This window comes from Antechinus flavipes, chromosome 5 (genome assembly GCF_016432865.1).
Source record: "Antechinus flavipes isolate AdamAnt ecotype Samford, QLD, Australia chromosome 5, AdamAnt_v2, whole genome shotgun sequence".
NCBI classification, from domain to species: domain Eukaryota; kingdom Metazoa; phylum Chordata; class Mammalia; order Dasyuromorphia; family Dasyuridae; genus Antechinus; species Antechinus flavipes.
In genome coordinates, this window is record NC_067402.1 from 25,657,192 (window position 1) to 25,671,761 (window position 14,570).

The following is a 14,570-nucleotide window of genomic DNA, read 5'->3' on the forward strand; positions in this document are numbered from 1 at the left end:
TACAGGGTCAGGAAGGGGGAATGAAGGAATCTGCCTATAGACTCTTCTGTCTATGGATCCAAGATAATCTGTGCACAAATCAGATTTAAAAGTCCATTGAGCTAAATTTTCATGTTTTCAAAGAATTCCTCTGTGGTGTTCTTCTTCTTTAATATATGAAGGTTCTCTTTGGGAACAGGTTCCTTGGGGAGGTTTTCTGGAGCCAGCCTTACTTTCAGTTAAAAGTAATAATCACTCCAAATACAGCCAGCTGATAAAAGTTCAAACATTTATTTGTTATCTGTTTCCTTGGGCCCAGTTAGCTTAGAGGCTTATCTCTCTGCTTGGTTTCAAGAGTTCTTGCAGATTGTCCCTTGCTTCTGCCTCTGCTTTCTTCAGCCTCCAGCCAGCACAAAGGTGGAAAATGGAATGGATCTGACTCCTCTAGCTCAACTCCAAATGTCTCCAGCCAGCACCAAGGTGAAAGTTGGAATGACTCAGACTCCACCTCCAAGAGTGGGTTTGTGGCCTTCCTCCCAGAGTGCTCCTCTCCAACCCCTGGCAATGTTCCAAAGTAATTAACTTGAAGCTCTAAGAGTTTCTATATATATGATCTCCCAAATGTTGACTTCTCCTTCTGGAGGCAGGGATCGAGGGAGGTGTTAATTTCCAAAGTTACAAAGTTGACTTTATGAATCTCCCATACTTGTGAACTCCAATGAGTACTTAAATACTTCTTGATTAAATGAGCTCTGTAAAGGTGTGAACACAAGCATTGTATCAATTCCATTGAGTTAACACTAGGATTCTAATGTCTCCCTTGAATTATCACCTTGTTTCAAATTGAGTTAACACTAGGATGCCAACATTCCTCCTTAGAGAAAAAGGTGCATCTTCACTTTGACTAAACCCATTCATCCAAAGGAGCCAGCCAGAAGTGTGAATTCAGGGCCCTCAAAGCTGCCCCCACCAGGAAGAGTTACCAGGTTGTTCTTCAGGATGGCAAACCAGAGGAGTTCACACCTTTGGTGGGAGGGCCTAAGGGGTGGGGGCCTACATCCTATAAAGGGAGAGCATTCTTCTGCTCGGTACCACTACCTTCTTTGTAAGGGAAGAAGCTCTGATTGCTATAGACCAGAAGCAATTGCAAAGAAAATGGCTGCTACTGTGAAATTTCTGAAGGACCTGCAGAGTGAGATCACATGTAGCATCTGCAGGGGCTACTTTTGTGAGCCTGTCACCACTGGGTGTGGGCACAGTTTTTGTCAAGCTTGTCTCTCCTCCAGCTGGAGACTTTCAGCCCCAGATTTCTCCTGCCCTGAATGCAGGCAAGTTTCCCAGGATGGGGAGATCCCATTAGTGAACATGCGCCTAGCAGAGTTGACTGAGTTTGGCAAAGAGCTCAGCTCCAAGATTTTGCAGAGCACTGAAGGACAGAGTCAGTGTGTCACTCACAAGAAACTCTTCAAGCTATTCTGTGATGAGGACCAGACAGCACTGTGTGTGACATGTTGTGAAACCCCAGAGCATGGGGCTCACACGATCTTCCCTGTACAAGAGGCTGCTCATAAATACAGGAAGGAGCTCGAGCACATTCGGAGTGATTTGGGGAAACATCTGGAGGAAGATGAGCAACTTCTTGCTCAAGTGAAGAGACCTGCTGTTGACTGGTACTGGCTGATCAGGGGAGAATTCCACAAACTGCACCTCTTGCTGATGGAAGAAGAGAACAGATGTCTTGAAAGGATAAGGCAAGAGGAGAAGGCCAGCCAGGACAGACTATTACAGCACATGCAAAGCCTACAGAACCTCATGCAAGAACTGCAGGAAGTGGGCCAGCAAGCCAATCTGGATCTGCTGCAGGATGCCAGGCAGCTGCTGGAGAGGAGCGAGGCTGTGTTGGCCCAAAGGCTCAAGGCTGTCACCCCAGAACTGACAGAATATCCCATCCCTGGCCTGATCGAGATGCTCAACAGATTCAGAGTGGACCTCACTTTGGATCCTCAATCAGCTGACTCCTGTGTTTCGGTTTCTGGGGATCTCAAGAGTGTCAAGGCTGAAGAGGACTGGTCAGAGGAGACTGAGGACTCTTCTTGCCATGGTGTGCTTGCTGTGCAAGCCTTCAGATCAGGCAGTCAATACTGGGAGGTGGATGTGACTCAACTACCTCAGTGGATACTGGGGATCTACACCCCCTACTTGAGGAGGAAAAGGACCAGGAACATGGACTCCTGTGACTTTGCTTTCTTGCTTCGCTGTGTCAAGAAGGAAGGAGATTACTACTTACGGACCTATCCTGGGCCATTGGACCATCGAATGAAAGGCCCTCTACCTCGGGTGGGGGTGTACTTGGATTATTCCTCAGGCACTCTGGCCTTTTACAATGTTCTCCAGAGTTCTCTTATTTATAAATTCCATTCTATTCCCTTCACAGCCCCTGTCACACCCATCTTTTCCCCTGGCCCTCCACTTCCAGGAACAAAGCCTGGCTCCATGACTCTCTGTCCAGTGGACTCTCACCTTTGTGCGTGCTGCTGTTCCTCTCAATGAACATTTCTCCAAGAAGTTCTCAACTCCTCTCTGACTGTGTTCACTTTTAAAGTGATTTATTTAAATAAATAAAAGGGATTATGTATTACCTTCTTCATGATCAACAAGAGTCCCCCGGCTTACTAACAGGAAACTAGACTTTCCACCCTGAAAGCTTAGGGGTTCAGTCCACACTCTTTGTATTCAGGTATTTTTTACAATGTCAATCTTTTCTCAACTATTTAAAAATCATACCTGAGCAATCTGGTCCTGTAGTCTACTGTTTCATTTCTTCTTAGAATTCATCACTACAATGTCCATAGATTTCAACATTTTCCAATAATATTCCTTTTGATTGCATTAAACTTTCCATTTTGCCTTATTTAATATAAAACAAATAAAAGGTCTAGTATTTATTTGGCTTATGGGTATTTTGGGTGTTGTTCATTAATTTTATTCATGTCTGATTGACCACATTTGAGATTTTTCTTGTTAGAGAAATTGGTTTGCCCTTTCCTTCTCTAATAATTTTGTAGATTTTATAGATGAAGGACATAAAGCAAGGAGGGTAACCTGACTTACTCAGAGTCACCCAGCTTTAAGTATCTAAGCCTAGATATAAATTCAGGAAGATGAGTCTTACTAGCTGCAGATCAGCCACCACAGAAGTGTCCCTTAAGAACATCAAAAATGAATTACTTAATTCATTTCAAATCAGTTGCCAAACATTCTCCATGTCTTCTGTTAAATTTTCCCCATTGCTTCTGCACTTTGTATCACTTAAATTGGGAATCCTTGTTGGATATATGCTCTGTATATACTTGGAATATTTTATATGGGTTTGGGATTTGATACTGAAGGGCACTTAATATCCTGCAGAGTTTGTTTCTTCTAGACAAAGGGAAAATCAAATCTTTTTGTTCTTCTAGACCATATTGCCTTTCCTGAGGGATGCAGTGGACAGAAAGTTAACCTCAGTCTGGAAGATCTAAAGTTAAGTCCTTTCCTGGGTGGATTGCCTTAAAAAAGTCACTTCACCTCTCAGTGTCTAAGGAAACACTTAAAGACACTCAGTCTCAGAGGAGCCCATTACTATTGATAGAGACACTTCTAAATTACTTGTCCTTATTTTGCATAGTGCTTTGAAGGTTTGAAAATGACTTTTCATTTGTTACTATATTGGATTCTGATTGCAACCTTCTGAGTTAGGTTCTCTTCCAATTCCCATTCCACAGAGGAGGATATTGAGGTTAAGCGAGATTAAGTGAGTTTGCTGGGGATCTTCTAGATTGTAAGTGCTTGGGAGAAGATTAAACTAAGGTCCTTTTCACTTGAAAGCAAACCCTCTAAACACAGCAATTGGTCTTTTAAAAGTCTGCTTCAATATAACATCTGTGATCAGATGAGATTGAACTAGCTCTCTGTGATCACTTCCAACTTGTCATTTCAAGCCTGTGATTATTGTGTCATATTAGGTTCCTTCTTGCATTTTGAAGTGCATTGAAAGAAGATTGATAAAGCAGATTGGCTTATTTCCACCTCTGTCTAAGATAGATTCCTTTCATGAAAAACAATAAATAAATGAATAAATGATGAAGGATTTAGCATTTTGGACTTGAAATAATTAAGACCTGATTTCAATCCAAATGCTCACACTTCCTAATGGCATTTCATTAGCTAATCTCTGTAATGTTCTGTTTACTTTCTGGAGGTCTTGGGACCAGCCTTCATTTCAGCAGAGTAATCACCACGAGAATAGCCAGGGATAAAGTCCAAAAGTCTTTATTGTCTCCTCCACAGTCTGTCTCCTTGCCTGGGGCTTGCCTAGCTTTCTGAAAGCCCTTCAGATGGGCTTTGCTCTTAGTAGGGGAAGCAGGAGGACAGGCCAGCCAACACAAAGCTGATGAAGATGGAATGTCTCTCTGAGTCCCAGAGCTTGAGCTCCAGCCTCCAGTCCTGTGTCTTCTCTGAGTCCCTTCCATCCCTCCTCTAGATATGACTCTGACCTCTTAAATACCCTAGTACAACTAAATCCATTCATTTTACTGATTATAAGCCAACCATGATATCACCAGGGAAGCATTATTTTTTGTAAGAATAATTCAATCATACTGAACTAGAGAACTACTAATCACCATTCTAAATTAGATAACCACCATCTCATCACTACCAGTGAGTTAACACCTTGTTGTATTAATCTTTGTTTCAAGTACACTTCCTCAGAGTTTTGGCCCATTACATCTCCTGCTTTCTTTTATTTTAGAACATATAGGTGGTGTATGGAACAGAGAGATAAGGTGAAGGAATTACAGGAATGTGTGAATTCTTTTCCTGTGTTTTATTTTCATCATTTCTGTCTTCATTATCTGAATCAGTGCAATATGTACAGGCCTATATTTACTTGAGACTTGACCAGCTATAGACATATTTACTTAACCTGAGCTAATGACAATTATCAGTATTTGACCTTTATTGAATGTAGACTATTAATTTAAATACTGTCCACTTGATTACCTAAAGCCTGAAGGCTTGATTTTCTGTTTCCTAGAAATCAAGTGATTTCAGGGAAACAGAAACCTTCCATTCCAATCTCTCTAGATAGCAACAACCAATTAGATGCCACCATTCCTGCTTAATGATCTCTTACTTGTCATGTTATCTCTTGTAACAAAAGCTATAGAAGCTGTGTATCTTTACTAATTAATCAGCCCTCCTACCCTGAGATTTCACTTTCCCTTATCGCTTGGTGGGACTGTTCATTCTCATGAGAACTTAATATACATTCTTTTTGCTTTCTACTTTGAGTGATCTCTGAGTAGTGATTTTGGGTAGGGGTCTTCCATCTCCCACACAGTGCTTTGTTGGTAACATGTAGAAATGCCAGTGATTTATGGGTATTTATTTTACGTCCTATGACTTGACTAAAGTTGTTAGTTGTCTGAAGTAGGATTCTCTAAGTGTAGGGTCATATCGCCCGATAAGAATGATGGCTTTGTTTCCTCATTGCCTACTCTTATTCCTCCATTTCTTTTTCTCCTCTTCTTGCTAAAGGTAACATTTCTAGTACAATATAGAATAATAATGGTCCTAATAGGCATCTGAGCCTCACCATTGATGTAGTTGACAATGCTCATCACTATTACATATAATGCTTACTGGTGGTTTCAGGTAGATGCCACTTACCATCTTAAGAAAAAAAACTCCATCTATTTCTAAGTTCAGTTGGAGTTTTTAAAATCAGAAATGGATACTGTATTTTGTCAAAAGATATTTTCCTCTACTGAAATGTGATTTCTGTAAATTTTGTTATTGATGTTGTCAATTATGCTAGTCGTTTTTCTGATATTGAGCCATCCCTCCATTCTTAGTATAAATCTCACTGGATTCTACTGTATTATCTTAGTAATAACTTAGTGGAATCTCTGCTAATATTTTATTTAACTTTTTTTGCATCAGTATTCACTAGCAAAATTATTCTATAACTTTCTCTCTCTTTTTTAGTTCTTTCTGGTTTAGGTGCCTGCACCACATTTGTGTCACAAGGAGAATTTTCTAGGACTCCTTCATCTATTTTTCTAAGTAGTTTATGTAGCATTGGAATTAGATTTTCTTTAATTATTTTTAAATTCAATTTGTTTTTTCCTTAGGGAGCTTATTTATGTCTTATTCAATTTATTTTTTTTCCAAAGTGGAATTTTTAAAGTATTTTATTACCCATTTCATTAATCGGGACAGTTTATATTTTGGGAAATATTCATCCATTTCTCTCATATTGTCAGGCTTATTTCCATATAGTTGGACAGAAGAACTCTTAATGATTGCTTTAACTTAGTCTTCATTGGTGATGTTTACCCTATTCCTTTTTATATTGGTAATTTGGTTTCTTTTTCCTTTCATTTTCCTAACCAAGCTAGCCTACATGTATCTATTTTGCTTGCTTTTTATTCATAATACAACTTTTGGGTTTTTCTTTGGTTGCAGATTTTTTTGACTTTCAATTTTATTAATTTCTTATTCAGAATTCCTAATTTTGCATGTGCCTGGGGGTTGTTAATTTGTTCTTTTTCCTAGTTTTTTTGTTGCATGTTCAATTCATTAATCTTTTCATTTTCTGTATTATTCATGTAAGAAATTAGAAATAAAAATTTCCCTTATGAATTCTTTTTTCTGTATCCCAAATTTTTTGATACGTTGTCTCCTCTGCTGGATCGTCCATGTACACTATTCTAGACTGCCAGGCCATACATACCAGTCTTCAGGATATTCCCAAATTCACATGAAGATAGGCAACCTTGAGTTGCAAAACAGCCTTTCTTTATTGGTAATCTCAGCAGGGGTTAGCAAGAGGCAATAACAACTGTATGTATGTCTCTTAGTCTCTCTTTCTCTGTCTCTCACTCTGGATTCAAAGCTGATTATTTATATTTGCTTTCCCCTGGGTTTACCCTGTGCCTAATCCATTCAGTACTGTGTGGGTGGATTTGCAGAAGGGAGATGCCTGGAATTAGTGCTGTGTCCTAAGAAGAGCTCTATCAAGAGGACAGGTCCCTGATCATCTCAAGAAACACCTGTAAGACACAATCTCCTGCCTCAGAGGCCAAGCCCCTTTTTACCTCCTGGGCTGACCCCACTAACTGACATGGCATACATGGCAATTCTGAGAGAAGGAGAAACATTCCTAATGTCCTGTGTAATAAAGCTGAGTCTTCTTATATTTATTCCTTAAGCACCTCGAGAAATTTTCTAAAAATATGTATACATATAAAACATAGGCTAAAGTAGAAAGAGTAACAATACAAAGATATAATAGAGGGGATGAGAAGGGAAGTATGTTTGATCAGGTGTTGGTACCAGACTATTAGGTGGAGCTATTACCTCAAGTTTTCCACAAGGGGCTACCTCAAGCGTTCCAGATCCAGACTCATCTGTGGCAAAGGGACAAAGGTCTCATCTTCTGGAACTGCTTCAAGCTGACAAAGGGCGTAGTGTGGGCCCTACTTAACGGGGTCTGGACTGAAAAGAGTAGATGAATGAGTTTCAGCAGCAGCAACAGCATCCAGTACTGAATGTCAGGTTCAGGTCTAAGATTATTTCAGGTTGACCAAGTGGTTGTCATTTGATGATTCGGAGTCCAGAATAATCAACTCTCCTTGTTTTTCTTTTTGAAATCCAATATCTTTCCTCAATGGGACCTATAAATATCCCACCTCTCTCCAAAGTACTAAGGATGGACCTTACCAATGTCCTTCCTTGTCCTTCCAAAGAACCTTTTTAATGGTTCTTTAATGGTCACTATTCACTATGAAAATTATCTTATAATTTTCTTTCTGTCTTGGTTCTTCCTGGTTAAGGCACCTGTAAAACATTTATGCCATAAAGAGAATTTGCTAGGATTCCTTCTTCATCTGTTTTTCTAAATAGTTTACATAGCATTGGAATTAATTTTTCTTTAATTATTTTTGTATAATTCACTTTTAAATCCACTGTTTGTTTTTTTTCCTTAGGGAGCTCATTTATGTCTTATTCAATTTATTTTTTTAATGGGATTGTTTAAGGATTTTATTAGCCATTTTATTAATCTGGACAATTTATATGTTTTAGAAATTTATATTTTTGGAAATATTCATCCATTTCTTTTTTTCATAAATTTTTATTGACAGAACATATGCATGGGTAATTTTTTTATTATAGCTTTTTATTTATAAGATATATGCATGTGCAATTGTTCAGCATTGACAATTGCAAAACCCTTTGTTCCAATTTTTCCCTTCCTTCTCCGTACTCCCTCCCCCAGATGGTAGGTTGACCAATACATGTTAAACATGTTAAAGTATAAGTTAAATACAATATATCTATAAATGTCCATACAGTTCTTTTGCTGTACAAAAAGAATCAGACTTTGAAATAGTGTACAATTAACCTGTGAAGGAAATAAAAAATGCAGGCAGACAAAAATAGAGCGATTGGGAATTGTACGTAGTGGTTCATAGTCATCTCCCAGAGTTCATTTGCTGGGTGGAGCTGGTTCAATTCATTACTGCTCTCTATGGGAACTGATTTGGTTCATCTCCTCATCAAAGAGGGCCATGTCCATCAGAATTGACCATCACATAGCATTATTGTTGAAGTATATAATGATCTCCTGGTCCTGCTCATTTCATTCAGCATCAGTTCATGTAAGTCTCTCCAGGCCTTTCTGAAATCATCCTGCTGGTAATTTCTTACAGAACAATAATATTCCATAATTTACATATACCACAATTTATTGAGCCATTCTCCAACTGAGGGACATCCACTCAGTTTCCATTTTCTAGACACTACAAAGAGGGCTGCCACTAGATATTATCTTTCAAGAAATCATAAAGGAAAATTGCCCTGATGTTCTAAAATCAGAATATAAAATAGCCTTTGAGAGAATTCACCAATCACCTCTTGAAAAAGATCCCCAAATGAAAACTTCAAGAAATATCATGGCTAAATTTCAGAACTATCAGACAAATGGGAAAATATTGTAGGCACTCAGAAAGAAACAATTCAAATATTAGAGTCACAAACAGGATTTATGATGAAAAGACCAGACCTGAATGAAAAATCTGAACTCCAAAGAAACATAAAAAGTTAAAAAGGAAAGAACTCTTGAGAACTGTCTCAGTAAGGGGTATGCTTAGAGAGTACAGATATAATTTAATTTTATTATGGTAGTATGAAAAAATAAAACTAGAGGTAGAAAGGGGATTATACTGGAAAAAGGGGAAAATGAAGGTAAAATAAAGGAAGTTACATCTCATGAAGGGAACAAGAAAAACTATTATAATTGAGGGAAAGAAGGAAGGGGGGTGAATATTGTGTGAATCTTACCTCCATCATATTTGGCTCAAAGAGACAATATCAGATATATTTGGTTTCACAGAGAAACTTCTCTTGCTTTATAGGGAAGTGGGAGGGGAAAGGGAAAAGGGAAGGGAAAATTGATAGAAAAAAACCAGAAGTAATAGGGGAAAGATATAACAAAGGTGGGGCTGTAATGGAGGAGGGCTGTTTGAAGAAAATAGAGGTCAATTGAAATAACCTGTTCTACAGTTCTTCCAAAGTATCTTCTTCTGGAAATGTATTATATTTTAAATGTTTATGGCTTCTGTCACTCCAAAATGAGTTCAGAGTCTTAATCTGCTGTTAGTTTGAGAGATGATCAGAGGAGGTCAAAGAAAGCCATGTCTGCTCTCTGCCATCTTGGCTCCAACTTTTCCTTAAAATGATCAATAGCATCATTATTGGTGGAGTTGTGAACGAATCCAACCATTCTGCAGAGCAATCTGGAATTATGCCCCAAAAGTTATCAAACTGTGCATACCCTTTGAACCAGCAGTGCTACTACTGGACTTATACCCCAAAGAGATACTAAAGAAGGGAAAGGGACCTGTATGTGCCAAAATGTTTGTGGCAGCCCTGTTTGTAGTGGCTAGAAACAGGAAATTGAATGGATGCCCATCAATTGGAGAATGGCTGGGTAAATTGTGGTATATGAATGTGATGGAATATTATTGTTCTGTACGAAATGACCAGCAGGATGAATACAGAGAGGCTTAGAGAGACCTACATGGACTGATGCTAAGTGAGATGAGCAGAACCAGGAGATCATTATACACTTCAACAATAATACTGTATGAGGATATATTCTGATGGAAGTGGATTTCTTTGACAAAGAGACCTAACTGAGTTTCAATTGATAAATGATGGACAGAAGCAGCTCCACCCAAAGAAAGAACACTGGGAAACGAATGTGAACTATTTGCATTTTTGTTTTCCTTCCCAGGTTATTTTTACCTTCTGAATCCAATTCTCCCTGTGCAACAAGAGAACTGTTCGGTTCTGCAAACATATATTGTATCTAGGATATACTGCAACATATCTAACATATATAGGACTGCTTGCCACCTAGGGGAGGGGGTGGAGGGAGGGAGGGGAAAATTGGAACAGAAGCGAGTGCAAGGGATAATGTTGTAAAAAAATTACTCTGGCATGGATTCTGTCAATATAAAGTTATTATAAAAAATGATCAATAGCATCTATTTAAAAACATCAACAAGCATAGTGTGTAATGGGGACAAACTAGAAACATTCCCATTAAGATCAAGGGTGAAAAAAAGCTTCCCATTATCACCATTACTATTCAACATTGTATTAGAAATGTTAACTTTGAAAATAAGAAAAGAAAAAGACATCAAAGAAGTGAGAGTAGGTAATGATGAAACCAAATTAGCATTCTTTGCGGATGATATGATTGTATACTTAGAGAACCCTAGAGAATCAACTAAATACCTGCTAGAAACAATTCACAATATTAACAAAGTTGCAAGATACAAAATGAATCGACACAAACCATCAGCATTTGTATATGTTACCAATGAAGTCCAGCATCAATAGATACACAGAGAAATTCCATTGAAAATAACCATCAATGACATAAAATATTTAGGAATCAGTCTGCCAAAGGAAAGTCAGGAACTATGTAAACACAATTGCAAAACACTTTCCGCACAAATAAAGTCAGATCTAAGCAACTGGAAAAGATATCAAGTCCTCTTGGGAAGGCCAAGGAAATATAATAAAAAATAACAATAATATATAAATTAACCTACTTATTTCATGCCATAGCAATCAAACTCCCCAAAATTTGTTTTACAAATCTAGAAAAAATAGTAACAAACTTCATCTGGAAGAACAAAACATCAAGAATTTCAAGAGGATTAATGAGAAAAATGCAAATAAAGGTGGCCTAGCTAAGAACTAAACTTAGGTTGCCAGACCTAAAAGTATATAAAAAGCAGCAGTCATCAAAACCATTTGGTACTGGCTAAGGAATAGAATAGTGCAGCATTTTACTAAGTTGGGTTCACAGGACAAAATAGTTGATGATTATTAGAAATCACTAGTATTTGACAGACATAAACACACTAGCTTTGGGGATGAAAGTTCACTATTAGACAAAAACTGCTGGGAAAATTGGAAACTGGTATGGCAGAATGTTGGAATCCTTACAAACAGCTAACTAATTAGAGTTGATCTAATCTTACAAGAAGATTTTGGGCAGAACCTGAAATAAGGTACTAAGTAGAACTAATTAATACAAGGCTTGTGTTTACACCTTTACTCATTGGAGTTCAATGAGTTCACACCTCCCTTGAAGCTCTTTGGGCCAGAGAGCACTATGGGAGAAAACCCATAATCCCTCTCTCTCGTATCCCACAATTCCTCCCTCTGCAGCAAGGCAAGACAGAATACATTTATTCCACTTGGCTGGCTGGTGGCAGACGAAGAGTTTTTAGAGGATAAAGCTACAAGTGGAGAGTTCAGTGGACAACCAGATTCATCTTCATCTCACACCACAGTAGCTGGTGGCTGGGCTCCTGCACGCCCCCCACTGAGACCAAGCTGGTCTGAAAGACTCACCAGAAAGCTAGCCGAGCCCCAAGTGAAGGAGACAAGAGATTCATTCCATCTCTGTGTTGGTCGGAGGCTGAAGAAAGCAGAGGCAGAGGCTGAAGGACAGAACCTTTGGATTTGGAGACATCCGGAGGGCTCTAAGCTAAACCGGCTGTGTTTTGAGAAGAACAAGAACTCCAACATTTGAACTCATATAGCAGAAAGTAGGAATTGACATACACCTAACATCATATACCAAGATGAGGCAAAATGGATTCTTGATCTAGACACAAAGAATGATATCATAAGCAAATGAGAACATAGTGTACTTTACCTCTCAGATCTGTGGAGAAGGAAAGAATTTGCAACTAAAAAAGAACCGCAACTCATAATTGAACACCAAATAGATAATTTTGATTATATTAAGTTGAAAAGCTTTTTTGCAAAAACAAAAGAAATGCAGACAAGATTAGAAGAGAATAAATAAGTTGGGAAAACACATTTACATTTAAGGCTTCTGATACAGGCCTCATTTCTAAAGTATATAGAAAATTGACTTAAATTTATAAGAATTCAAGCCATTTTCCAATTGATAAATGGTCAAAGGACATGAACAGACAATTTTCAGATGAAGATATTAACAACATTTCTAGTTATGAAAAGGTGCTCTAAGTCACTATTGATCAGAGAAAGGCAAATTAAGACAATTCTGAGGTACCACTACACATCTTTCACATTGGCTAAGACGAAAGGAAAAGACAATCAAGAATGTTGGAGGGGATGTGGGAAAACTGGGACACTAATATATAATTGGTGGAATTGTGAACAGATCTAGTCATTCTGAAGAGCAATTTGGAACTATGCTCAAAAAGTTACCAAACTGTGCATACCCTTTGATCTAGCAATGTTTCTACAGGGTTTATATCCCAAAGAGATCTTAAAAGAGGGAAAGGGACCTACATGTGAAAAAATGTTTGTGGCACCCCTTTTAGTAATGGCAAGAAACTGGAAAGTGACTGCCCATCAGTTGGAAAATGGCTGACCAAATGATGGTATATCAATATCATGGCACATTATTGTTGGATAAGAAACAATCAGCAGGAAGATTTCAGAGAGGGCTGGAGAGACTTACATGAACTGATACTAAATGAAGTGATTATTTAGTTTCCAATTATTTTTGGTCCATTTTCCCCTGGTTTTTTATTGAATGTAATTTTCATTGCATTGTGATCAGAAAAGGATATATTTACTATTTCTGCCTTTCTGCATTTGAATTTGAGGTTTTTATGTCCTAATATGTGGTCAGTTTTTGCATAGGTTCCATGAACTGCTGAGAAGAAAGTGTACTCCTTTCTGTCTGCATGTAGTTTTCTCCAAAGATCTCTCATATCTAACTTTTCTAGTATTCTATTTACCTCTTTTCCTTCTTTCTCATTTATTTTTGCAATTGTCAATGCTGAAAAATTACCCATGCATATATCTTGTAAATAAAAAGCTATAATAAAAAAGGAAACTTGAAACTGAGTGACTGCCCATCAGTTGGAAAATGGCTGAATAAGGGATGGTGGGTATATCATTGTCATGGCATATTATTGTTGTATAAGAAACAATCAGCAGGAAGATTTCAGAGAAGCCTGGAGAGACTTACATGAACGGATGCCAAATGAAGTGAGCAGAACCAGGAGATCATTGTACATGGCAACCAAAAGATTATGAGATGATCCAATTCTGTTGGACATGGCTCTTTTCAACAATGAAATTATTCAGGCCTGTTCTGAAGATCTTGTTTTGAGGGGAGTGATCTATAACCCACAGAGAGGACTGTGGGAAGTGAGGGTGGATTTCATCATAGCATTTTACTGTATTTGTTGTGGTTTGCTTGAATTTTACTTTCTTTTTATTTATTCATTTATTTTTTACCTTTTCATCTGATTTTTTCATGTGTAGCGAGATATTTTTATATGATACATATTATGTTATATTATAAATGCCATCTAGAAGAGGGATTGAGGGGGGAAGAGGAGAAATTGGAATACAAGTTTTTTCAAGGGTCAACTAGCTGTGATCATATCTGGTCTCAGATACTTATAAGCTGTATGACTTTGAGCCAGTCGCTTTGCTCTGCCTCAGTTACCTCATCTCTAAAAACAGTTGGAAAAGGAAATGGTCAGCAGGAAAACATTACACTATCTTTGCCAAGAAGACTTCCAATGGGGAAACAGTTGGGCACAAAGGGAACGAATGAACAAAAACAAAAAATACACAGGAGCACAGTAAACATTAGCATTTATTTCACCGTTATTGTTAAAAGAAATAAAATTGTTTATTGTAATCCAAGGGGAATAGGACTTGAAAAATTAAAATCTATGGTGCCCAAAGGCTTTTGTTAAATCCTAGGAACAGAATAAAACATAAAGGTATGAAAACTATACCCTTCACGTAAGGTTTTTATTAACTGCTGAAACAGAATTGATTGATTGTGAAAACTCATAAACAGGAAGATCCATGGAGTACAGAACACTGTGGAATGATCTCCTTCAGCTTGCTGGGGGGAAGACTATTGTCCGGTTAGTGAGCAGGATGTCCCTTCTTCATCATGGAGTAGGTGATGCTTATTCTCTTTCAGGGAATGGTCAGGG

General features: G+C 38.0%; 1 protein-coding gene across 1 annotated transcript; it reads left to right on the forward strand.

The window, feature by feature from the left end:
• Positions 1-1,134: 1,134 nt before the first annotated feature.
• On the forward strand, positions 1,135-2,529 carry LOC127538513 (tripartite motif-containing protein 43-like). The gene has a single exon (XM_051962326.1). The coding sequence runs from the start codon at positions 1,135-1,137 to the stop codon at positions 2,527-2,529; it is 1,395 nt and encodes a 464-aa protein (XP_051818286.1).
• Positions 2,530-14,570: the final 12,041 nt, after the last annotated feature.

Bases quoted from the DNA above. Each gene is read 5' to 3' on its own strand.
- LOC127538513 (XM_051962326.1), top strand. From the start codon at position 1,135: ATGGCTGCTACTGTGAAATTTCTGAAGGACCTGCAGAGTGAGATCACA.